This window comes from Triticum aestivum, chromosome 2B (assembly GCF_018294505.1).
Source record: "Triticum aestivum cultivar Chinese Spring chromosome 2B, IWGSC CS RefSeq v2.1, whole genome shotgun sequence".
Lineage (NCBI taxonomy): Eukaryota > Viridiplantae > Streptophyta > Magnoliopsida > Poales > Poaceae > Triticum > Triticum aestivum.
This window is the reverse complement of record NC_057798.1, coordinates 6,518,170-6,545,332: the sequence shown is the minus strand read 5'-3', so window position 1 is coordinate 6,545,332 and position 27,163 is coordinate 6,518,170. Positions and strand designations below refer to the sequence as shown.

At 41.5% G+C, this 27,163-nt stretch overlaps 1 protein-coding gene, 1 long non-coding RNA gene and 2 pseudogenes across 2 annotated transcripts; 1 reads left to right on the top strand and 3 right to left on the bottom strand.

Moving 5' to 3' along the window:
* Positions 1–295: 295 nt before the first annotated feature.
* LOC123047677 (tau-cadinol synthase-like) lies at positions 296–5,502 on the bottom strand. Its single transcript, XM_044471238.1, has 8 exons — positions 5,410–5,502; positions 4,455–4,713; positions 3,854–4,223; positions 3,238–3,456; positions 2,258–2,393; positions 1,904–2,152; positions 1,296–1,522; positions 296–605 (listed from the first exon to the last, which is right to left on the bottom strand). The coding sequence occupies exons 1-8, from the start codon at positions 5,500–5,502 to the stop codon at positions 296–298; spliced, it is 1,863 nt and encodes a 620-aa protein (XP_044327173.1).
* A 6,147-nt stretch (positions 5,503–11,649) lies between these two features.
* On the bottom strand, positions 11,650–13,395 carry LOC123047676 (zealexin A1 synthase-like; annotated as a pseudogene).
* Positions 13,394–17,621, top strand: LOC123047675 (uncharacterized; annotated as a pseudogene).
* Positions 17,622–25,408: 7,787 nt separating this feature from the next.
* LOC123043061 (uncharacterized) lies at positions 25,409–26,464 on the bottom strand. Its single transcript, XR_006419000.1, has 3 exons — positions 26,194–26,464; positions 25,917–26,024; positions 25,409–25,795 (listed from the first exon to the last, which is right to left on the bottom strand). It is a non-coding gene; the product is annotated as an uncharacterized lncRNA (long non-coding RNA).
* Between the last annotated feature and the right edge of the window lie 699 nt (positions 26,465–27,163).

The window sequence follows — 27,163 nt, the reverse complement described above, 5'->3', positions numbered from 1 at the left end:
CCTTTGCTGGTTTGTCAGGTCATTATAACGGGTAGATGCAGGTTAGTTAATACAGATGGATGCAACGCTACTCCTATAGATATTATAATATGTGAGATCGATCGGATGTGTACTTGTTTGAATGGTTATTCTTGCTTGTCAAGCCACTCTTTATTTGTCTTTTCACATTCATAATAGCTAAACATCAGTCGCCTGAAAATCCAATTTGGTTTGTTCGATTTTCGCTAGAAGGAAGCAGGTGCCAGAGGGAAGGAAGAAGCAGCTGCTGACTCGCCGGAGTGAAGGAAGGAGCTCCCTAGGAGGCTACCCCATCATCTATCGTTGATGAAGGGGGGAGGTAGGGGTGGCAGCACGGCGGTGGTGCAAGTTCGCCGGAGAAAAAACTGGTCATTGCCGGGGCTGGAGGGATGGCAAGGGGCAGCAGCATGTCGGTGGGAGGAGGATGAGGGGTGGGCGGGGCGGTGAGGCTGAGCAGGAGCGCCGCTGGCCGCGGGTGGTGGTGGTCGACGGTTCGGCCGGTGGTCCATCTGGCGGTTGGATGGAGAAGAAGAAAGTTGTCTGGAGGATAAAGAAGTAATCTGCACCGCCTGTTTTCCATCCCATGGCTGAAACGAAATCAAAAGAACATAACTGAAAATTTAGTCGACTTACCACTAGCCATTCCCTTCTACATTCTATGCAGGGCCGGCCCTGAGGGGGGGCAGAGGGGGCGGCCGCCCCGGGCCCCCAGGATGCAGGGGCCCCCACCCAGGGTACGTATACATTAGCCAGCTAGGCTAAGCCCACTACGCACTAGGACATGGGCTGAACATGGAGACGCAGGCTGTGTCTAGCCTAAGGCACACAGCGGCTCGTTCCTCGACTCCTCATCCGATGTGTAGCTTGTAGCTGTAGCTTTGACCGCATGCCTGTTTGGATGCCTAATTATTCCCTTCCGAGTTGGTCAGATCTAATCGCGAGTTCGCTTCTTCAAGAGGATCGCGATCCTAATCGCGAGTCGCCGTTTTATCGGCGACCTTCGCTCCCCAATCTCCACTGGAGATGTCATCCGTCGTCGCCAAGCGTAGACATACATCCAATCCAGACCGCATCCTCCAACAGATCCCAGGTTTTAATTACTAGTATTCCCTATCAGCTAATTAAGTAATTTATCTTTGCATACATGATGCCTATATTGCGCACAGCAAAGTGTCCTGTGTATTGCTATGGATCCAAACTTGACTGATACTTGTTCAAAAACTTTTTAAAAAACCTGGTTTTGTTAGATATATTAGTAAAAATATGTTAGGTTTCACCCAGTGTATATATCATTTCTGTTACCATAAAAAAATGTTGTGCTAATCGCTAAGCTAATGAACTGCTGCAATGCAGGGAGATGATTTTGAAAGCGAGCTTGGTTCAGGGTCTTCCATTCATGTTCTATCAGGGCAACAGTTTTGGTAATGGCCACTTCACTTGTCACGTTGTACTCATTCATGTAACACTCTACAGTGCTTGCCATATCCCCCTTGCATTTTCGACGCTGTATGATGACATCAATAATCATCTTTATGTAAGTATGTATCAATTTAATAATCTTGCATGCACTCACAATGATAGTACAAACTTGGTAACTGAGCCCTGCCCCCTTTTCCATAGGTGCCAACACATTTCGATGTGTACAAATTTATAAAAAAAATAGACCAATGAAGTTAAGGTAGCATCATAAAAATGACATTGCTAAAAAATAATTCTAAGTATAATCCATACTATGATATTTTTTGTCAAATAAATCACATTTTAGCACTCAAATTGTTGGTCAAAATTATATCTCAGTATGCTTGAAATTGAGCTTCTTACATGTGTGAAAGGAGCAAGTAACATGCATGCAAAAAAATAATTTTGAAATATTATATATATATACCTCAAATGCACCGATATCATTCATGAAACGGGAAATCTTCCCAACTGATATGACGACATCCGGGACACTAGCAGCCCATTTGAGCGCTGTCTTCATCATTGCATCACTCATTCCAGCCATCATACTCACACATATCGTTGGCACACCAATGTTCAGACTAGTCAACTTGACCTGATCTACAAAGCTTGGCTTGTGGTTCCTGTGTGACCATTTCGCTTCTTGTAGGTAACCAGTCACGTTATTTTGGACCTGCACACAAACAAAGAGATGTAATCCCAAAATTAACGAGAAGAGAGAGAGAGAGAGAGAGAGAGAGAGAGAGATGTTGTGACAGAAAAGGGTACATGAACTTACCGCTTTTTTCAGGTGTGCTATATCGTAGTTCGTATTGGCTAGCATTTCAGCCTCAATATTCTCAAATGTCCTCAGCATCTCCATATAGAACTTCTTCAAGTACTCCGGCAGGAGAAAAGGGGCGCTCTTATCCCATCTTGAAGGCCAATTCACAAAAGCAATCTTAATACAAGTTATCGTAGTTTGAAAATTCTTTGTTTGCATGTTAACCTAACCTTTTATTTTTCTATACTCTTTATCTTTCTTCAACACAGTAAGAACCACTAGTTTCACTTTGCTCCATGAGGCAAATAGTGTAACATGACATCAAAATTTCATTATAGGCAATATATCTCATTTGTTACTGCATTTAGATTTTCTTTCATCCATATCTTATTATGGCAACTTATATGTTTGTGTTAATAAAATAATAATCTAATCATGCATCACATTTTCATTTGAAATTGCAATTGTAACCAGATAGTAGTGAGCATTAGCTCATTACTTGTATGTACCAATGAGTGCTATTGTGTTAGGACTTATGAAAATTTCATGTCAACATGGAATTTTAGCTGTGGATCTGCCCGCGCGCGTGGATGGGGTGGGGGCACCGGGCAAATTGATAATTCACCATCGGATTCAGCTCGTCCACCTCTGGATGCCGTGATTATCCAAAGAATAGTAATATGCTCCTGGTTTGAAGCATTATTTGTATACCATTTTTTTCTTGATAGAATTGCACTCTTATGGTCACGGCAATGCAGGGTCTTCATTTACTTCTTCTTAAATACTAAAATAGTTATTATCCAGTACATACATGTTCGTAATTACTTTATCACTTCGAACATCATGGAAAAATCACGTTGCGCACATATTTATGACTGTGATTGCGAGTGATTCTAAGGACGTATTGATATGATATGGAATCGCTATCTTAGTGGAATATACATTAGATGCATTGACAATTTGAGAGATAAAATGTAGAGCTAAATCAATCCCACCTTTGTATTGCTTCATGTAGCTTCCAACTGTCCTCTAGGGTGGCATGGTTATCATATATGTCATCTAATGTGGTAATTAGTACAATCATCTTTGTGATCATACTTCGAGTGAGCTCAAATTTTGTGTCATAGTACAACACAGAGGCCCATGTATAACCCTCCACCACACGATCGCGGATAAAGCTTAGCTCGATATATCCTAAAAAATGCTTCCACCACCTGTGAATTAATTAAGCAATGTTATCTGAACTAGTACATATATTGTCCACATAGAATATAACATCGCTAGCCCCATTAAGAGATAAAAGAACATTGGTCAATTATTACTAAAAGCATGTGCATTACTCTATCACTACGCCATTTATGTAATTATCCTACAATGCACAGAAAACAACGAAACACTAAAGCATCATGAACCATTAATGAATATGCATTCTCATATTGATGAAAAAAGGCACGTAAGCTCTTAATTTAGATGACGTTAAGCACTAGAAATGTAGTGGTAACTAGACTTTTGGTTTTTTGTTTGTTTGAAGATGTAGTATGCGAGGGCAACCACCCGTGAATCATTATTGGGTTATATATTCTGTTTATATAAGAAAGATAAATAACATACCTGGTAATAGCTTTGAGCTCCTTCAAGTGGACATTTTGCTGAAGGTTGAAATCCAATTTGGCAAGCTCCAGTAGGATTGGGTTATGCTCCTCTTGTTCGTACTCTAGGATATAATGTAGCATTTCCACCCTCTTATTTGTCCTTGGCATTGGTATCTGAAGGGCACGTTGGACTTGTTGAGCAAGTGGGGTCTTTAAACTACCACTACATGACTCAAGATGATGCCTTGCAAAAGCTATGGCTTCTTCAAGTGCTGGCTCACCATGAAATAGAAGATGAGATGCATTGTATAGACATAATAGTGTCCTGGGTTCATTTGTTATATCATTAATGAAGCTTCCATCTTCACTTTTGAATCGATTGAAAACATCTGTAATCAATAAATAAATGTTGGTGTTCTCGTGACCACATTGTCAATGGAGCTTCTATTGTTGTAGACATGCCGTCCACATTATGAAATATTTTGCAAATAAGGTCACCAATCTAATCTTGATAACTCAATTTCTTAGCCAGTTAAAAATTTGCATATCATGATTTTTCTTCCATAATTTTTCGTAACCAACTATGCATAACAAGAAAAAATTGTTAGGATTATATATACCTGGAGATACACAGTATCCATGTTCCCTCAGCAAGCGAAACCGAAGGGCAACTTCATAGAGGTTGTAGTTACTAAATTCACTCTTCAGGATTTGCCACATAGCGGTGTCAATCTGGTCTTCAAAGAGGTGATCGATTCCGAGATGTTGTAGTTTATCCACTAAGGACATTTTTACCACTGTGTCATTGCTGGATTTAAACAACATACATATGTCTTCCTTCAGTTTTTTTGCCCTAAGCGTCATCCACTGCTTGGATTTCTGCAATGCAAGCATTGAACATTTTTAATTAACCAAAAGGGACAAGGGTTAGCTAGGTAAAAAAATGTCGCCAAAACCAAAAATAGTTGAAAAAATCTAACAACTCGTATCTCCAGTGAAAGAAAATGGACCAAAAGTACATGACTGTATAGAATAACCATATATCCTTTCACTGAGTCCAACTTTCCAACATATGCCAACCAAAGGCTACCCACATGTATCTTCCAAGGGTGTCGGTCGTGGCCAGCATATTTAATTTCAAAAGCATGCATGTGGTTTCAAGTTGTTTCCACTCAAGCATGGAGTTACACTAGACGATTTACTTATGACTATGAGTGGTGTTGATGATATACAAAATAGACATCCAAAATATGACAAATTTCTACCGCCGGATATGTGAAATATAAAGTCTGTACACATATTCAGATACTATAAGAAGTGTCGACTAGTGAAGTACACACGATAAGCAACCGGTTGACATGGATCTCTAGAGGAGCACGGATGGTAATTAGAAATGTGTTCCTACTTGGGCCCGCAAGTGGTGGGTGCATGGTGTACATTTTGGCACCTCTTGGGCTGGCCCAGCGTAGGCCGGAGTAGTAGATACTAGTACAAAAACGCATACAATAGTTACAAATAAATACCTCTGTGCATGGTGACATTTTGTGCCATAAATAGTTAGCTTTTATTATATACCTGTAACGGCGGTGGCTCATATCCAGCAAAGAAGTCGATCCATGGTGAGGGCTCGTAGCTGAACGCAGGAGTAGCAGCATTGCCGGACGCCATAGAAATTAACAGTTGCTTCTTTGTTTCATAGGTTTAGTAGCTTGGGATATAGATAGCTTTGTTTGGGGAGGAAGGAGAATGTGTGCGTGAGGCCTTTAAATAATGTCCACGCAATGGCAGGTCCATGCATATTTCTCATCGTTAGCAGCCGGCCGGCCGAACTATAAAGGCGACTGCATGCACTACTAATCTACCTACCTTCCGGTTGATTATCCGGTAGTGCCTTTAGACCCGCCCGATTGATGGACATAAAATCATCTATTTCCAACGTGAAGAAATCTATTTTAGCTTGCTATATTTGTGGCTTGCACTGTTCCTTAGTCATTTTGTCTGTTTTTTACATGTCACATAGTATTGTCATGTTTATGTTCAGAATTTACATCCACATACTTGTAACCATCCTCTCTATACATGAATCTTTTGTATTCATTTATTTTGAAAATTGAATATTTATCTTATTTTTTGGCAGTTTGGATATACCTCAGATCAGAATATTCTAGCCCTTTCTGGGTGCGGTTGTTTGTTGTACATATACTTAATAGAAAAAAACTGGTTGCCAAATTTACATTCAATTTGTGTTGTAATCCAAAATATCACACTAATTTAAACTTGATAGAGCATGTAAAAATAACAATTCAAAACTATGTTAATTTGTGTAGAATGTACAAAGAAAAATAATGGACCTGCCAAAGTTAAATCAAAGTTTACTTTCAGGAATGTATTTCTTGTCGCATGTATTATATTTATCTTCATAGGATGGATCGTTGGTCAAAGACCATGGCAGCCCCTAGATTGCATCTCATAGCAGACGCACCAGGAGCATTACAGAGTTAGCTCAATGCATGCAATTGGCGTGACAATGTATAGTCAGCAAAACACTGATGCCAATTGTTGTGATCACTCATCATGCATGCAGGTCTCTTATGCATAGAGCCAATAATCCATTGTACATCATTTTTCGATTATACTACATCAAGTTTAAGATGAATGCATGATGCGTATTAGCAGTCGGGCGAATTATACTAGATAGTCCCTCTTCTGATTTATAAGGCCCAAGTGTATCCCTAAATTAATCGTTTAATCAAAGTAACACCAAATGTATATCACAAATGGTATATATTTAGAAGTTTTCTATGGATTATTTTTATTGTGATATAATACTAGCATTATGTTGGTCGAATTGATGATTATTCAGTACATGTGGGCCTTATAAACTGGAGAATGAGTACAATGAAAATACTGCTATTCTACTACATGATTGAACTGTGTGTTGTGCTTGCTGCCGCTTCCTGCAGAGGAAGGATAGGTAGTCACATGTGCCTGCTCCACCATCAGAGACCCAGGGAGTACAAAAAAACTCTAGATAGCTAACACTAATAATTTAGGGCATGCATTCATTACCATCGTTATGCCATGTTATTAAAGTATCATAGCTTGACGGCAACTCCCCCTACCTAACCATAGCTGCCCGGTCCAAGATCTTAACTATTTTTACCTGTGATCCATCGCCTCTACTAAGTCGTGAGGTTGGGAGATGCAAACATTATAGCTTTTATTTGAGGTCTTTTTTTTCTTGACTATGTCAACAACACCAGCGCCTTGCGAAATACTAGTTCTCCTTCTCCTTAAGTTGTCCTTCTATGTTGATCTAGTTTTCAGGATCATGTGGTCTAGTAAACAATGCTAGGGATTTTCGTTCATGGTGTGTTGAATAAACTTTGTGCCCTATTCCAGATGGGGAGGGAATTCAAGAGTTTTTATTTGCTGAAGATAAAGATAAAACATTTTTTGCTAAATGAAAAGACAAGCCCACACATGAGATACCTTCGGGAACATTTATCCTTGGTCAAATACAACGGCCCGCAAATTGCAGCGATGTTTTGTATAATTGAAGTTTCATGGATCTTATAGCAGTCTCTCATGGATCTTATAGCATCGTTGGCTCGGCAGCGGTGGCGGCCGATTCCCTCGAGACTAAGGCATAGTTGAGGATTTACCGCCTGGGCCGGTTGATCCGGCAGCCATGAGGTGAGGCGGTAGGACCAGTGATATGTATTTGTCAGTGTGACGGCTCGTTGCCATTCAGTAGTTGCGGTGGTGCGGCAGTGCGAGCGACGGAGGGCGCGGTGGATCTGACTTTTCAGCGGTACAGTGGTGGCGTCTTTGGCCGGAAGCGGCCGGATTCGAACGGATTTGGTAGCAGCAGCTGAGTGGGACGGGAGGCTTTTCTGCATGTTCACCTAAGGGAATGTTCCGGATGGTGGTTTGACTGCACGCGGCTGCGTTTTTGTTTCGCGGCTGCGCATGGTGTTGTATAGTTGCAACACAAGAGGGTGTATTTTAGGGCTGCCTCTAGTTAGGACCACAAAAATATAGAGATTGGGAAGCTGTTGGAGTACCGTTTTTATGTCAAAATGTCGTAAAGAGCATTTTCTTTGCGCCTCTACTATATTTTAAATCACGTATTGGAGATGCTTTATGTGTGTTCATTTTCTCCATAGGTGTCGCCGCCTCCTTCAAATACTTGCCCCTAAGTGTATGCATATGAGGGCAAATATTGGTGGTGCACGAGTCAGGTGAAGGTGCGACCTGGTGCAGCTTAAGCCATTTGCGAGCGGGTGCATGGGACGGGTCGTTGACACTTAGGCTGGTCTGGCTCAGCCATTCGACCGGTTTGGGTGCAGAGAAAAGGATGGAAAGAGGGAAACTTTGACATGGCGTAACCATGACGGGGCTTTTGTTCACCCTCGATTTAGCAGATTTTGTCTCCTACAAAACTATTGGTGCAGGAATTCAAAAGTTTTAGTTTTCTCTAAGATGAAGCCGTTGTGCAGGTAATATGGTACTGGTTCCTATTTTGCATGTCTGTCGTGGTTGTGGTTGTGGAAATTACTTCATCTATCGTTTACTAGAGAATTTTCTGGGTCTTGTAATTCGTTTGGTAACCGTTCTTTTGTTTGGTTTATCAGCCTAATGCAATGTGCCAGTTTCTCAGCATAGGCCGAGTAGGTGGGTTTCTTTTCGTTTGGACGTGTGGTGCTTATGAGATCGCAAACTGGCTACAAAGAAAAGGACATGTACGCGGTGTAATTTGTGCACTGCTTCTCTTGCCACATGTTTTATTGTTATCTTTATATATATGATTGATACTTTGTCAAAGATAACATCGTCTAGATTGCATCCACTTTTCATAGCAGCCGCACCAGCTGGAACAGTATAAGGCACATACCATCGTGAGTGTGACAATCAGGCCTATCTTTATGTAGTTGTGACCACTCAACGCATGCATGCGTCCACGTTTCTCACCGTCAAGTAGCAGCCGGAGGAATCCGGTATATGATCTTGTGCGTACTGGGAATTCGGTGCGACGTCCACTAGATCGACTTTAAGATCTGCTCTTCACTGGGAATGTTAGCAGCCGGTTGAATCATTTTTAGTATACATGCCATGACGTCTTTATGTTCTGCCCCACTAGTTCAAGATCCATGCATGCATTCATACTCTATTTTTAGCAGCCGATAGGAGTCACCTTCAACTACAATGTATTGTTAGAGGGTAATATATATGGACGAAAACGTCACAGGACAGTCGGACATCAACAAATTACCATTAGATTAGATAGACACGTCTCACCTCCCTGCGTGCCCGCACACTTTGTACCATGCTAATTAATTGTATGTGAGTAATTTAATGTGTTGCTACCTTGGAAATGTAGTTGCATTCAGACACAAGAGGAACATAAAGTATTTGTAAGGGCCTCCTTTAAGTTGACAGGATAATCCTCCATCTGTGCCAAACGAAGCTAGCAATCACATTGCGCCATGAATCTAAATTTGGCCTCGCGAGGGTGAGCTAACTCCTATTCAGATGGCCACGGGTCTAAGCGGGGAAAAAGAAGAGAAATAAAGGACAACTACCATGCAGCCTACACTCGAACCCATGGTGAGGATGTGAGGAAAAAGAATAGGAAAAGACTCTGTGTTGTGGCCCTAGAAAGCTCTAAGGATCAGTTTTGTTTGCATCCTCATTGTTTCAAGCCTGGCCTGGAGCACGCATGTGATCTTCCTGGGCGGTGTTTGTTTAGTTCCTGGAAAAGATCGTAGTGCCCGGGCCTGGATAACCAAACATGACCAGCTATTAGTCTACCAGGCTTCTGAATTCCTGGTCCTGCGCACCGGCTAATAGCTGCCTGGCCTCTAATACTAGTATAGGGACTTGTGCCAACCAGTAGGACTCTCTTTAGTTTTTGTGCGGACATTTATTCCTTAGTACGAGTACATCAGTCCAGGTAGGAACCAAACACATCTCTGCCTAGCTTGCCTGACCAGGCACGAAAGAGAAAATTCCCAGGCAGAGTACAGGCAGCAATATTCTTCAGGCATGGTGTCCAGGGTAGTAACCAAACTAGCCCTAAATAAAAATATCTATGACCAAACATTATGCATGTACGTAGGAGGCAAAACTAGGCGTCAAACTGACTTCTAACGTCGGCTCAATATCAAAAACATCATATATATTCTTGTAAACCTGATAGAGTATGTGACAAAATTAAAAATCAATTAAAACAACAAATTCCTGGTAGCTAGCATTCATAACTAAAAGGTACCTTTCTTTTGCTATTTTCAGGTCTTGTAGTTCAGTTAGTAATCGATGTTTTGCCTGATTTATTAGTTTAATGGAATATGTAGGTTTTACGTCATAGTTCGAGTACGACAGTGCTTTCTTGTAACAAGTTTTAGTGTTATCTACGTATGATTGATACTAGGCCAAAGACAATGCTGCCTAGATTGCATAGATGTTTCACAGCAGCCGCTCCAACCAAAACATTGCATGGCTAGATTACAGAAAGGCACAGATCAATCATGGGCGTGACAATGCATATAGTAATCAGGTATATCTTGCACGTACTTCGTGGGTGTGACACGCATTAGATGCATGCATGGCGCATGTTAGCAGCCGGACGAATGCTGGTGGGATGCATGCGAGTTCAAGACAATCTGCTCCATAATTGCGCTAATGCATTCATGTTTGTTGCTTTGTTAGCAGCCGGCGGAGTCACATTCAACTATAATGTTTTATTTAGATATACGGATGAAAACATCACAAGGCAGTCACCACTCAATAGTATAGTATTAAGATTGACACCGCAGTCACCATTCATATAGTCATTTGCGGTGGCAACTAAAAGATATAATAAATTTGTTGAGAAATATAGGTGCGCTTTGACACAAGAAGAGCATAAATATTTTAATGCGCCTTCTTTGAGTTAGGGCCATAGATATCTTGTTCCATGTCCACCAACCGAACCTAGCAATCACATTCTTCCATAGATCTAAACAAAGAAAGATAGAATTAAAATATGATAAGTGGTAGCATAGTGTCTGTTACTGGTCTGCCCATGATGTATTAAGCAGCACTATCAGCTTGGTGGGCAATTAAACAAGACATGAGAGAGAGAGAGAGAGAGAGAGAAAACAAGTGCTGGGTCTATGCAATTACCGTAGTCCTTTCAGAAAATGAGTGACTGAGATAATTGTTTTTCTGTGAAATCTTATGAGTAGGGCGCACATTTCCTTTTGATTCATAATAAAAAACAGTTTATTTTATGAGAAAATGTTGGTCAATAGACTAAACCAGATGTGAACAGTGCAAAAGCTCAGAGAGTAGAAAAACATCAAGCTACATTTGGCCTACAGCATGCCAAGTCAGTAACCTAGTGCTGCTTGCACGTTTGATGCACCCATGAATGCTTGGGCGAGGCCATTACTGTTAGCAAAGTCGGTCCAAAGGAACCGGATCTAATTTGATAAACCTAGCAGTACATCTTCCAAAAGGATCCAAAAGAAACAAATAAGAAGAAATTATAGGTCAGTCCTTGCATTTTACACGGAGGATATCAGACCATGAAACTAGTTTGAAATTTGGTCCATACAACATGCATCAATACAGTAACTAACCCATCGTCACCAGGGGCAATTTAAAAAGTGCAAACTTCGTGTTTTGGTACAATCAATAGTTTGTGTCATCCACCATAATATATTGCAAGTTCAATGAGGTTCTTTTATTCTTATTGGTGCAATGATACATATTGGTATACATCAACAAAAGTACAGACATATCTACGTGGCAATGCACGTCCATCTATGTCTATGTGGCATGGAAACCTCCACGGGAAATAGGTATCAATTGTAGGTCATATTTTCTTCCTACGATGATCCCATATTTCTCGGTCATGTCCAAAAATTCCGGGTTTGCCTTGCCAGGAAGCACCCAGTCGAAGTGGTAGAGAAGATTTGCCAAGGCGATCTCCATAGTTGACGTGCCGAATAGTATCCCAGGGCACTGCCTCCGACCAACACCGAAGGGGGTGAATTCAAAGTATGTCCCATTGTAATCCATGTTATTGTTCTCAAACCTTTCAGGCTTAAACTCTTCAGGACTTTCCCAACAATTTGGATCCCTCGAAACTGCAAACGCATTAATGTATACATTGGTGCCTTCAAGCATGTCAAAAGCCATAACTTTACGGTCTTCCCTGGCCCTACGGGGGATCAAAGGACCTGGTGGATGCAGTCTAAGAACCTCCTTAATGATCATCCACATGTAATGGAGTCCAGCGAGGTCACTATTAGTAATCACAGCTCGACCTTGACCTAGCACCTCTCGGATCTCAATCTGTGCTTGGGCCATGGCTTCGGGATGACGGACGAGCTCAGACATTGCCCACTCCAAGGCAACTCCCGTGGTCTGTGTGGCACCTGCAAATATGTCCTGAAAAATATTGTTGTGGTATGCATGTTTATATATTGTTTCTGCATATGTAGTAGTACGCAACAAATAATCAATTTCAGACACAACAATTTACGTTTATAAATCTATGAAACAAGTTGAGACTAACAGATTTATGAAATGATGAAGCTAGCTTTTTTTGCATTAAAACTTTGCAGATATGATATCACATGGTAGATTAATAAGAAGCATAAAGAAAATTACTCACAAATAAGACGGCACCTATACTCTCCGTGGTCATAGGGAATGTGAACGCGTCCTTCTCCTGGAGCCTGAGTAGCACGTCCAGCAAGTCATCATCGTCGGTGCTGGAGGCACCGTCCTGTGTGGCAGCTCACGCCGCCTTATGCCCCTCGATGACGTTGGCGTTGATACGTTGGATGTGGCCATAGCTCCTCCTCATGTGGCGCTCTCCCTTGCACAGCCACCGCACCAGCCGCGATGACGGGAAGAGGTCGACGAGGCAGAAACCACCTAGCAGCACGAACGCCTCATCCAGCTCTCGGAGGTACTCCTCCTGCTGCGGGAACTTGCCGCCAAACACCGCCCGCCACACCACGTCGTTGCTGAGCGCCATCACCTTCTCGCTGACGTTGACGACGGCACCCATGGATGCCGCGTCTGCGACATAATGGAGAAGGCTGCCCACCTGGTCTGGCCTGATACCGTCCATACGCCTCACCTGCTTGGAGCTGAGGAGCTCCATGGTGCAGACCTTTCGCATCTGGCGCCATGGGTCACCGTAGGGGGCGAAGACGATGCCCCTCCCGCCGCAGCCGAAGATGTCCAGCATCGCGCTGCGAGGCCGGCCAGCAAAGGCAAGGTCGTTGGTCTTCATCACCAGCGCCGCCGCCTCGGCGCTGGAGACTATCACCGTTGGGACCTCGCCGAGCATAAGGTGCATCAGCGGCCATGCCGGCGAGACATCTCCATCATCTTGCGGTGCGGGAGCACGCTGGCGACGTGGTGGAGGCTTCCGATGAAGGGAACAGTCCATGGCCCAGGAGGCAGCTGTGGCTTTCTCTTGCCCCCAGAGAGCTTGCGAAACCAGAGGGCCACAAGCGTGCATAGAGCTATGAAACACAAACTTAACCAGCCCTCCATGGCAGGCTACAAGCTGTTCGCAAGTGCAGCTTGGAGTGAGACCCGGTATATTTATGTGACCACCTACAAGTTCTGTTAAAACTCTGGACCTGCTGACTCATGAACTTCCTAGTGTATGCAACTATATACAAGTCGAGATTTATTGGTGTACAAAACTAAATTGGTGGCGGCTAGATTGTTGATGACAAAATTTAGAGATAGTATGACAAAATTTAAATTATTGGCGGCTAGATTGCTGATGACAAAAATAGTGTACAGTACTAGACCTCTTTCTTCGCTCTAAATTAGATAAATTCCTAGGTTTGCTATCAGGCATAATTTACTATCATCATCAAATGTACTTTGGTCGTGTTGTATGTATTAGCTCATGAATTTTTCTACAGAGAAATTTAACAAGGGAAAACACAATAACTTCAATTACTTTGAAATGGAGAAAGTGGAGTTCGATGCTTCTAATGACTTTTGCACTAACCCAGGGAGACCAATTTGCAATCTTTCATACTCAGCTAGCAGCCAGAAAAGAGAAACCTTATCTGCCGGAAGCTTCGCCACATAGCCGCTAGAAAAAGAGCATGTATGTTTTAGTATTAAAAGATACGTCCGGCGGAAAAAACAACTTGTATGCTTTTTGAAGGAAGACGCAATCACAAACCAAACCAGACCCATAGTGCTATAAACCAGAACAATATTGCCAAAAGCTTCACCACATAGCTTCCGAATTCTTTTGTGCAAGATGCTTGAGTTTGTAATGTCCGTGCTAAATTTGGTGAAGTTTGGACATTCGATGAGCCATGTCAAAAAAGACAAAATGACCTCCGAACAATGCAGAACATCAAACTTGCTCACATGCCTAATTGTTTTTTGCAGACAGCTCCTAAAATGTCCAAACTTCACCACATTTGGCTTACTAGGTCTCGAGAATTTACAGTTAAATCAATGTATCTTGATGTTATTAATTCAAGCTCTCTTCCTAGTTCCAAATATGCTTGGGCAGTCAAAGTTCCTCTGAAAATTAAAGTGTTTATGTGGTTTGTACATAAAAGAGTTATTTAACCAAGGACAATTTGGTAAAGCAAAATTGGACATGACCTACTAGGTGTAGTTTCTGTGATCAGGATGAAACCATCAAACACTTTTTTCTTGATTGCCCGTTGGCCAAGGTTCTATGATGGACGGTCCACATTGCCTATAATATTACTCCTCCGAGTTCTATCAGCACGTTATTTGGAACGTGGCTTAATGGGATAGAGTCCGAAACAGCGAGACATATCCGCGTAGGAGTATGTACTTTATTATGGGCAGTCTGGAACTGCAGAAACGATTTGGTTTTTAACAGAACAACAAATATTCATTTTTTGCAGGTTATCTTCCGAGCCACTGCATTGATCCGTATGTGGTCGCTACTCACTCCGACGGAGGCCGGAGAGCATTTGGTTACTGGATCTATCCGGTGGGAGATGGTAGCGTGGGATATTTTCAACCGGTTTGGATGGCGGTCATGTAATAGGATAGGCAATTAGTTTACCTATCTTTCTTTTGCCAGCCGGTTGTGGCGTCTTTTGGCTAGTGTCGTAATTTTTCTATGGCTCTTTGTGAGCTTTTCTTTACTTTCATTACAGACCATAAGACCTTGTTGAACCTATTTGCTTATTTATAAAGTTGGCCGTATGCATCGTTCTGATGCAGAGGCCGGGGAGTCGCCCCTTTTCGAAAAAAATACAAGCTTAGTTTGAAAAACATATACCAAAATTACCATTTAAAAGAATGCATTTTGTTCAAAATACAAGCTTAGTTTGATTAATCATTGGCCTCATGGCAAAATTGGGGACGGAGGAGGGAGGTGGCTTCATATAAGCATGACTTCAAAAGCTCAGGGTATGTATGCCAGCATGCACTGGAGTTGTTGGATAAGTTCCTTTTTGTCAAAACACATTTCATTTTGTTTTTAGAATGCTGGCCTGGTGTACACTGATCAGTTGTGGTATTCTTTCCCTGTGCAGGAGATCAAACCGAAGAAAGATAACACTAGACGCAACATGCTCGTGTCGATGATATGGGTGCAGAGGAAGAGTGTGTGGATGATCAGTGAGAGCAGGTACGTGCTTACCAGCCAGCGCAAGAGCATCTGGTGGGCCCGGTAGATCCCCAGGGAGGAGTAGGCGGGCGTATATTGTCCATTTCTTCTGTAAAAAAATGTCACTCTACACAATATAATTGTTTAGAACAACACATACTCGAGTAATCATCCTTTATAAATCAACAGGCTTGTACGAGATGTTAAAATGTGTTCCTATCTGTCTACCATTATTCCTCTGTTTTATAAGTGTTAATTTCATTGATTTCTTACTTATATGTATATACTGATTGCAGATTTGCTAGAATGTCACTTTGCAAAACATATGATCCAATCCATGTTTTGTCCTTACAAATAGATAAATGCATGAAGGCATTGAGATAGGTGGTGCAGATGCTTACTTGTTGTCAACATTAGATGGTGGTTTGGTAAGTGACTATTTTGAAAAATATTTTCTCAGTCTAACATGTACACTATATTCACACAGTAGCCTTGCTTCTGCACCCCATCTCTCTCTATAGCCTGTATCTGCACCGCTCTTTGATCTAATTTTTGTCCCAAAATCTTAGGCAGTTTGTTCCCTATAAAATAACATGGAGCATCAAAATTTGGATTTTCAAAAGGTTCTTACAAACTGAATTTTATCGATACCACATTCATAATAATTTGTCAATTTGTGTTTGCTTCCAAACACCCTGGCATATTAAAATTTTGAATAGGAGAGTCACTAGTATACCTCTACTTGACTAGCTCATTGATCAAAGATGGTTATGTTTCCTAACCATAAACATGAGTTGTTATTTGATTAACGGGATCACATCATTAGGAGAATGATGTGTTTGACTTGACCCATTCCGTTAGCTTAGCACTTGATCATTTTAGTATTCTGCTATTGCTTTCTTCATGACTTATACATGTTCCTATAACTATGAGATTATGCAACTCCCTTTTACCGGAGAAACACTTTGTGTGCTACCAAACGTCACAACGTATCTGGGTGATTATAAAGGTGCTCTTGTACTTGTTGGGTTGGTGTATTTCGAGACTAGGTTTTGTCACTCCGATTGTCGGAGAGGTATCTCTGGGCCATCTCGGTAATGCACATCACTATAAGCCTTGCAAGCATTGTAACTAATGAGTTAGTTGCGGAATGATGTATTACAGAACGAGTAAAGAGACTTTCCGGTAACGAGATTGAACTAGGTATTGAGATACCGACGATCGAATCTCGGGCAAGTAACATACCGATTTCAAAGGGAACAATGTATGTTGTTATGCGGTTTGACCGATAAACATCTTCGTAGAATATGTAGGAGCATCCAGGTTCCACTATTAGTTCTGCGTGTAATGCCTTTTGTACTAACCCCATCGCTGAGACCAATTTGCAATATTCATAGCCACACAAGAGAAAACGGCCCAAACTTTCATACTGTATACTCACTTAATTTTTACATTTATATATACCTGCAGAGTCCAGACATGTAAGTTATCAGTACCACTACCACTGCACTTGCAAAGCTGCCTGCCATGGAGGGGTGGTTCAGCTTGTGTTTCATTGCACTAGGCACGCCGCTTGCCCTTTGGCTTCTCAAGCTCGCCGGCGCCGGCGGCAAGAACAAGCCACACAAGCACCAGCTGCCGCCAGGGCCATGGACACTCCCGATAATCGGCAGCCTCCACCACGTCGTTAGCCTCGTCCCACACCGGCAAATCACGCAGCTGTGTCGCCGATATGGGCCAATGATGCACCTGAAGCTAGGCGAGGTCGACGCCGTGGTGGTCTCCAGCGCCGAGGTGGTGGCGCAGGTGATGAAGACCAACGACCTCGCGTTCTCCACCAGGCCAGGCACGCCGATGCAGGACATCGCCGGCTATGGCGGCAGGGGCATCATCTTCGCCCCCTATGGCGACCACTGGCGCCAGATGCGCAAGGTCTGCATTGTGGAGCTGCTCAGCTCCATGCAGGTCAAGCGCATGGAGAGCATCCGGCCAGAGGAGGTTGGCAACCTCCTGGCCGACATCGCCACTGCTGCGGCGGCCGGCGACAGCATCAACATCAGCAAGAAGATGATGGAGGTCAGCAACAACGTCATGTCGCGGGCGGTGTTCGGCGGCAGGTTCACGCAGCAGGACGAGTACATCCGCGAGTTAGACGTGGTGCTCACCCTGCTAGGCGGCTTCTGCCTCGTCGACCTCTTCACATTGTTGCGGTTGGCGCGGTGGCTCAGCTTCGGCGCACGGCGCATGAAGAGGAGCTACAGCCACATGCAATGCATCATCGTCAACGTGATCGAGGAGCGCAAGGCCGCGCGAGCTGCTGGTGATGGCGCCTCAAGCACCCACGACGAGGACCTGCCGGACGTGCTGCTCAGGCTACAGAAGGATGATTCGCTGGCATTCCCTCTAACCACAGAGAGCATATGCGCCGTCTTATTTGTGAGTATTTTTAACAAAAGAAACTTTTTTTTACTGCTAGCTGATGCAAACAACGGCACAAATTTTGCATATGACACGAGATAGGAAAGATTGATTACTTTTGTTCCGACAAACTTAAATCATTAACCATTTAGTTAACATTATCTATGTCATACATTTCAAGATTATTTCTTTCTGCTCAGAATTTCTGGTAAGCCACCAGTTACCGGAAATTTTGATGACCCCCCAGAAACTGTGGTAACATTCGATAAGATTCAAATGACCTCATAAACATGTGAATGATAGTGTGAATGAATTCAACCCGGTCTTTTGCTTTCCAATCACTATTGCGAAGACACGTGTAGCAGATCCAAATACAAGATAATATAAGGAAAAAAAACATACTTGACAAACCAAAGACCTAGACATTGATGTTGTCCACACATTATATCCGTTAGCTTTATAGATTTCACCCTTGTGGAAAATTATAATCTTTACTGTTAAGTATTTTCAAAGAAACTCATAACACGAACGCCATGCTATTTGTCTATCCATTATCATGGTGTAGCAATATAAGGGTATGAACCTCATAATGAGTACATATATTCTATCATGACCCCCCTGGGTGGAACACCATGGCTTTGACCTTAATCCTTCTTTGTTTTAATATTGCAACCAACATATCCGCCATAATATTGAGCGACACTAATGAAAATAAAGAACCCTTGATGGAAATCTTTCTATTCTTGGAAGTAATGTTCTTTATCATCATTTATTTTCACACCAAAGAACCCACCTTGCACACATTTTACCTTCAAGTGACATCACATAAAGGGAAAGATTCCATAAACATTGGTCGTGGAATGAACATTCACTTTACATTGTCATCAGTCTCGCCAAAATCAATTTTGAGAATCCCATGTCTTTTGATGCAACCCATGAGTAATAAGCCCTTCCACAATATTTTTGTAGCATGAAATGGGTTTTTGTAAGTTCTATCACATCATTAGCAATCGAGGAAATCATGCGCTGCTATGAATTTTGTGAAATCTCATGAAGATAAACTATGTTGCTTTATTAAGTTTGTTATTCCTTTTGCCACTATAGAGATGCCTATGTCGACTATAAAGTGGTGATGTTTTCAATAAGAATAAACAAACATCCTGATCAAACCACTCAGAAATCATATTCCTCATAAACTTGAATGTCCCATTTTTGCAATTGTTATCTTTCACCTCTTTCTCTGTCAAGTGTAACCCGAGGGGAGGCATATGGCCTCACATGATATCATACCTAGAGAAGGTACTTGCCTTGAGTGCCTCGAAATGTTCTCAAATCATTTGTAAGGGGATTTAGGCTTCAAAGTATGTAAAAAAAATCCTTTAGTTCACTTCAAAATACCACATACAATTTTTTCAAATGAAAGATTTTGTTTCACAAATAGTTTCACTATAAGTGCGGCATATAGAAGTATGAGCTAATTTAACGTACCTTAATTTTCATTTGCAGGATATATTTTCTGGTGCCACAGATACGACGGGAACAACTTTGGAATGGGCTATGTCAGATCTCGTCCGTCATCCTGAAACAATGTTTAAGGCTCAACTAGAGATAAGAAAATTACTATGTCAGAGCGCTCTCTCTCTCTCTCTCTCTCTCTCTCTCTCTCAAATCATACCGCGTGCTTGTTGTCTAGAAAAAGAGGATCGATCTTAAGTTCTCCACCAATAAATATTTACCCTTAAAAACAATAAATATTTAATGTTCTACAATAATAACACAACACTTGATACATATATAAATGGAAGCATTCTCATATTCCCTTTGAATAGGTCAATTTACACACCGAAATGCCGAACACGAAGGACCCCACAACGACCATGGTGGTGCTAGCGACAAGTAACCAAACTGAAAATAGTGTAAAACCGAGACGGGATTCCAGCAATAAAAATCATTCCCATGCATTATTACAAACCCCATCCACAATGTTTTGAAAATGAAAAATAATGAAATTAAAAGGATAATCCAACAGACGTAACTGACGATGTACCTCAATCCCCATCCACACAATAAAGGACGCATGCCACTCCGGAACTGCAACATAACGGAATTTCATCAACTCCAAAAGCTAGAATTATAATGGCGAGTAGAAGCTCAACAAACAAAAGAAGTCATGCCTCCTACTAGCCATCCAACAAGCATTCTTACTCTCCTATGTGGACATCAAAGGAAAAAAACTGTAAAACCCAAAGCACCAATTGCCACCAGAAAGATAGGGATATTATTAAAGCCAAATAGACTTCACGGCTACAAGCTATTTAGAGCAAGTGTTAGAGCACTGACATGAAAATAATATGAGATCAATATGACTAATTAAAAAATGGACAAGACAACTCTTGGCTTAAAATACCATTAATCAAGCAAGCTTTACAACTACATGCTATTTAGAGCAAGTGTAGGAGCGCCGACAAGAACACAATATGAGTTCAACAATACGAATTCAATATGGCCATTATTTTTTAATCACAAGAAATGAGGTTCTAATGGCTGATAGAAGATGAACATACAAAAAGAAGGTCATGCAAAATTCTGATTCTTTTTAAAATATTTGGTTATCACCGTCTAGATGCAACACAGTTTTAAGTAAGTGGAAAGAAATAATCCACACTGGTTTCATGTTGAATAGCATGTACAAGAATCAAATAGAAGTGCATGCTAGCAACAACGATAGAGGGATCGGATCAACTAGAAATAAAAAAAAGTCAACAATGCCCTAGACAGTCGCAACCAACAATGGAAGAATTTTCCATTTTAGGCTCAAGGTATCTCAAACTTCAATTCAAAAAGTCCCACATCAAGAAAATCGGCTTTTTACGCTATCATGTTAAAAAACAGTATACTTAAAGCACCCATAGGCGATGTTGAGGGTTCTATTCTATAAATCATGTTCTCAAATTTGGTGATTATGAGCACTAGGATATGATTCACCGGTATGTTTTCTATCATCTAACTAGTGCTTGTAGCAGAACTGTTATCTACTTGAACCTTGTACAAAAAACTAGTGTGGTTGCATCATGATAGTGTTGTCACCCTTAAGGACGTGTGAAAAAACAAATAAAATTACAGGTGAAAAATAACATATACATCCACTTCTTGTTTTTCTCATCATTTGGCTTATGTCAATGATACCGAAAGTGAAAAAAAAACTAGTGAGAATCAATATTTATGTTTTGCACATAAAGATGAACAAGGACACTCAACTGAAAATATGGTAGAAAAGATGAGCATAAACTAACCGCACTCTTAAAATGATTCAGAAAACAAGCACAAGACGGAACCAAGAACTATATATGTGACGACATCATTTTTTTCTCCAACAAGCCTGCTAATTCTCTTATGTAGTCATCAAATGGACAAAAAATAATTCAATCTCAAACCCAAAGCACCAACTGCCACCAAAAAGGTAGGGATTTTATCAAGGCCAAATATACTTCTGGCTACAAACTTTTTAGAGAAAGTGATAGAGCGGTGACATGAACGCGGTATGAGATCAACATGACCAATTAGTAGACGGACAACACAACTCTTGACTAAAAACACCATTAATCAACCAGGCTAAAAATCGCTCAATACAACTAAATGGTCTATAAAAAGTTAGGCTACTTCAACACATTCAGACTATTTTTGCTGTCTCGGTTTTACTATTAATTTTCAGTAAGAAATAAGGTTATATACGCCCGCAAGGGCAAACCATCCTTTACGCATTTGTATGTATCGTATTGTACATACACAAACATTTGTTCGTACTTCCATACTGCAATGTACTTACACTACTTTACTTTCTTTGGGGCGGAACTTAGGTCAGAGTAACTGTAATTCGTTCCAAACACTGCTCGGCCGGTTTGCTAGCAGTGCGTGTGTGCAAATTGTTTCCTGGCTCACCTCTTGATTCTATATCCATGATGTACTGGTGGTTTGGGAGTTACTTCTTTTTCTTATGAAATTTATCTCATGAGTTTTCTGGTGTAGTCCGCAGCCAACTTGCACGTTTCAGAATTTACTTACATGAGTTTTTTGGTTGCAGTCTGCATGCAACCTTTGGATTTCAGAACTTACCTCTAGAGTTTTCTTGTTGTAGTCTACGTGAAACCTTCAGGTTTCAGAATTTACCTCCGGAGTTTTCTCGGTGTAGTATGCATGTAACTTTTAGGTTTCAGAATTTACCTCCGGAGTTTTCCGGCTATAGTCTGCACGCGACTTTCACGTTTGAGAATGCGATTATGTCAACTTCATCTAGGTCTGCACTACAAAGAGAACAACCTTAGTATGTAAGATTTATAAACCTGTTCAAGAAAAAAAATCAACTTTTTGTCCCAAAAGCAACCCAGCCAGAAAGCTAGAGTTGCTCTACGCAGTAGAAAACGCCCACTGTTTAGTTTTCATAATAATAAAAAGGGCACTATATGTATACATTAGTTTGCAAGGTCAGCTGCAAACAGCAACAAAAAATAATAATATGAGGATGAACAAACACATGATTGATTAAACATTTAAGGAGTTCAGACAAAGATGTGTAGCGTGATCCTGTTCGGTTGGTAGGAAATCTTCAAGAAACAAGGCCTAGCTGGGTCAGTTCATAAAGTTGTTAAAATTGTAATATAGCCTTCCATCTTGTAGGACCAAGCCTCCTTATCAAATTTGTAATGCACAAGAGAAGACCATGGTTGGGATCAAAATATTACACTTACTAATAATCGTTTTATTTATGCAACCAGAGCCTGCTTATCCATTGGAAAAAAATACTAGTACTTACTAATAATCTTTTTATTTATGCAACCGGATCCTTTGTTGGACCCTGACAAAATCCCTTCCACGAGCATATATGTCGCGTGGTTCTTAAAAAAAGAGAAAAGAGATACGCAATGCCTCCCACTCAGACCCAACAACACCCCTGCCTCCCACCCCTCTTGGCCCCCAACATCATCCATGAAAGCAAACTAAAAAATGAGTACGATATAGATTGAGAAATGCCTGATGCTATTGAGCATAGCAACAAGACAGAATGAGAATACAAACATGAAATGCAGATTGGAGAAAAATATATTGAATGATGAAAGTGTCAAACATAGTTACAGACATAATACTAAAAACTGATTACTAATAATGATTATGTACAATTATGCTACTCATTAGAGGACAAAAAATAAACATCCTAACTTACCTAATGTCCACCAGCAACATCAAGATGCGCAATTACACAAAAATTAACTAAAGTGAGGGCACCTTGTTCTTTTCCCTAAAGAATTGATACTTCTTATTCTTTCGTGAAGACGTTTTAGTAACTTGTTCTTTTTTGAAAAAGGTAAAAAACAAATCAATACTGAGCAGATATTTTACAAAGTGATATCATGTAAAAAAACTTTTGTATTTACAAAAACACAGAGCAAATCTTGGCTAAAAAATGTCTAATAATCATCGTGGGGAGAAAGAGGAACAGAGAGGGTAGCTCCACAAATTGTAGTGACCAGAAAAATGAAAACACAAACACTGACAGCTCACAGTTAATAAGATGATAAAGAGCCGAAAATAAGCTTCAAATGGTTTACCTTTTGTTGCTAGTCTCCTCCGTCCGTCCCACTTGTCGGAGGAATGGATGTATGTTATAGATACATTCATTTTTATGCATTTCTCTGGCAAGTATTTCTGGATGGAGGGAGTATTAAATAAGATTGAGAAAATTAAAGAGAGACTAGCTAAGAAGAAATGAAGAAGATTGAAAGTAGGAACCTAAGAGACCGAGAAAGAGAGACTGAACAAAAGAATGAGAAAATAAAGAGTGAACAGATGTAACTGTGAACCAGAGAAAACAGAAAAAAGAATGAGATACTCAGGGAATTGCAAAAACTAAAAAAAATGGAAGAATGAGGATAAAAACATAAAAACACTAACCAAATACTAAATGACAAAGACCTATGAGGAACATGACTGAAGAAGTATGTAAATCATGTCACTCCCTCCCTATTTAAAGAAACATGACTGATAACTGATACAAAACAGAAAAGATGAACTTATAATAAGAACTAAACCCACACGCTCATACAGAATGACTGAAAATTGAATGAAATAAATTAAAGATAAAATGAACTATAATAAGAACATGAAAATGAGTGTGATAAACAAACTAAAGATACTCAATCTGAACAATGATAATACACTGCCATTAATATATGACGATAAATGACGAATGATGGTATTAATGACTAAATGAAGATATCTAAAGGGAAAATGAAGACTAAAGATGAAAATAAGACTGACACATAGGCTAAGAAATACTAAAACAGAGAAAAATGAAAATTAAATAGAATGAAAGTACAACACACTCAATATGACTGAAAGAGGAATACTGTAGAAATATGAATGAGAAAATTAATGAGTAGTCAAGAAAGAACACTGAATAGTGACTGAAGCAATACATCTGAGAGATAAAACAAAAAGGAGACACCACGGGGGAACAAAAAAATTGTTCATCAGTGGATGCAGTGCTTTCCATAAAACTCTCGCCGTTTGACGAACCATCATCATGATCATATGCGTATGTAGCATCCACATGACGACATCTGCCCCATAGAATCCACAACCCTGCTGCTGCCAAAAAAGATGAAAAAGAAACAATAAACTCATATGCTGGGGTGCGAGTGAGATTTCAAATAACACTGACCGAAACCAAAAAAAAATGCACACATGGAAACAAAAGAATGTCGAGTTTCTGAATCCTGGACTGCAAGTGTCAAATAATTCAGTCAGAAAAATAGATAGTGGCTGTTCCGGGTTTACGAAAAAAATAAGAAGTGCGAAAAACTATAAAAAGTACTCTTGAAAAATCTTTTCACTACTCTTCGCACTGCCGCGAAAACACAAACCCCACCATGCTGAGAATAAAAAAAAGTAATGGGCTGCTACACACATCTGTACTGACCGCAGAAATCCTACACATATATATGACGGACAGTGAAGTAAACTTTCATCCATCAGGTCTTGATGGAATGACCTGACTGCCCCATCATAACAAATGGAATTAAAACATGCATGATAATTGGGATTTAGCAGTTCCAGCATAAGCACACTTGCCTAAGTTGGGACAGAGACCATAAGCACGCTTGCCTAAGCTGGGACAAAGACCATAAGCACACATGACACATTCAGAAGTACAAGGATCACAATCCTAAAATCCCTTTTTTGGGTTTCATATTGGGATCTTGCAACTACCCAAAAATGGGGGTAGCAGGCAGGACGTGGAATTACCGCAGCGATGGTACATACATACATAAAACAAAGCACACACTCTGTAACTCTGTCCTTATTGCTAATCTTCTTCTTACCCAATGGAGCTTCAGATCCCCATAACTAAGCTCGATTTCACACCATAATCTGAAAAACAAAACAAATCTAATATATATGCAAAATTTTGCCATAACACAGTACCTCAGAAGACCGAAAGTCCCTTGCTAATATAAATGTGCCGACCTCCATGGCAGGAACAAAATCAACACAGATGGCCTCAATGAACTGACGCTGAGCAAGCCAACTCGGGGGAGGCAATGAAAAGCCGGGGAGGAGGATGTTGGAAACGCTGGCCGTAACTTACGCCAGCCCATATGGGCGACGGCTGGTTCCGGCCTCCCCGCCTGCTGCTGACAAACCCCGACGGGAGAGCTCCGCCAACCTGCTCTCCGTACCACCCTTTCTCCTTCCTCCCTCTGATCCCCGGTAGCTGGTCACGCTTCATGGCTGGGACGCGGGTCCACTGCTCGTCAACACGGGATCCGTGCCCTAGCACCCCCCGGTAGGTGAGAGGGAGTAAGGGCAACATTTCTATGGCTTCTGCTTGAAATGTTGACCTCACTGTTACAGCTTTAAAACCAAAACATGAAACCATAGAAAGACATGAGTAACATCGAAACGATGAATCGATCAAATGTTGATGTGCTGCCTTTTCTGAATCAAACACGTGCCTCGTAGGACAAGGACATACCTGTGTATTGATCTTGCCAGGCTTACGGTTTTTAGCGTTGCTGCTTGTCCGGCGACTTGCTGTTCATATCTTGTGTTTGGATGCCTAGTAGAGACATCAACATCATCACTACAGCAAGTTCGGACACAAAAGAGAAGCCATAAGTTGGTGTGGCAAGATTTCTATGAAGAAGAAGAAAACAAGATTAGATCAAGAAACAACTATCAGTTGGCGTGGCAAGATTTCTATCAAAAAGAAGAAAAAATATTAGATCAAGAAACAGCACGCATGCTCTTACATATAAGGCGGATCAACGAGTGCTAGGCGGCAGGCACATGCATGGCTGGCAAACCATGATCGGTCTAAGGGCCACCACGCACAGCTGCGCCGGGCATGTCGACTGGTCTTAACTCGCTCCGCATCTCTTGCGCGGCAGCGTGGTGCTAGCCGGACAACACATTGGCGTGGGCATGGCACAACCCTGAGCTGCCGGTGGATGTACATGACGCTGCTTAGATCGACCGTCGCCATCTACAACGTGGAGATTGAGGAGAGGGAAGGAGGAGGAAGGTGTGGGGCGGGGCGGGGCTGGGCTGGTCGAGATCAAGGGGGCGTCCATTTATAGAGGAGAGGAGAGGAGAGGGGGGTCGTGGGCAGCGATGAGATGACCGAGCCGGGGACGCGGGGAGGCGTCGGATGGGAGTGTGATCCGCGTGAGGCGTGTGGATTGGATCGCATGTGGATGGAGCGGGGGAGGAAGGGAGGGAGGCGGCGCGTGGATGCATGGGGTAGTTAAATGCGGCAAGGATTGAAGGTTTCCAGGAGGAGGAAGCATGCGTCGGTTTGGGAAGAGGATAGAATTAATGGGTGCCTACTTTCAAGGAGGAAGACGAGGGAATCAAGGGAGGCTCTCTTGAAGGAAGGAAGGAAAGAGGTGTATTCATCCAGCCCTGGAAAACGCTAGCTGCATGCAGTAATTATTCCATTAATTTCCTTCCTTGTCGCCAGATTGACGCACATGCGTGATGGATTCCCTCTCTGACTCTCTCTATGGTATCGTATGGTATGTACCGTACAAACGATTTAGTCCCAGCGCTCCCAGAAATTACGCCGGCCACGTAAAGTTAGCCCGGCACTTTCCATGCGTGTATGCAGTAACTTCTTCCCATTTGCTCGTGTCAGTTTTTATTTTTTTAGGGAATTTGCTCGTGTCTGTATCTTTATTTTTATCTGTTTGAAAGAATTTCCTCATCTAAGACACGACTCGT

What these genes read in the sequence shown, in the direction of transcription:
- LOC123047677 (XM_044471238.1), bottom strand. Translation starts at nt 5,502, where the DNA reads ATGGCGTCCGGCAATGCTGCTACTCCTGCGTTCAGCTACGAGCCCTCA. An exon ending in ATGAGCCACCGCCGTTACAG is followed by an intron (nt 4,714 to 5,409) that starts GTATATAATAAA and finishes CTTGCATTGCAG; the next exon opens with AAATCCAAGCAGTGGATGAC. An exon ending in GAGCTCAAAGCTATTACCAG is followed by an intron (nt 3,457 to 3,853) that starts GTATGTTATTTA and finishes ATTAATTCACAG; the next exon opens with GTGGTGGAAGCATTTTTTAG.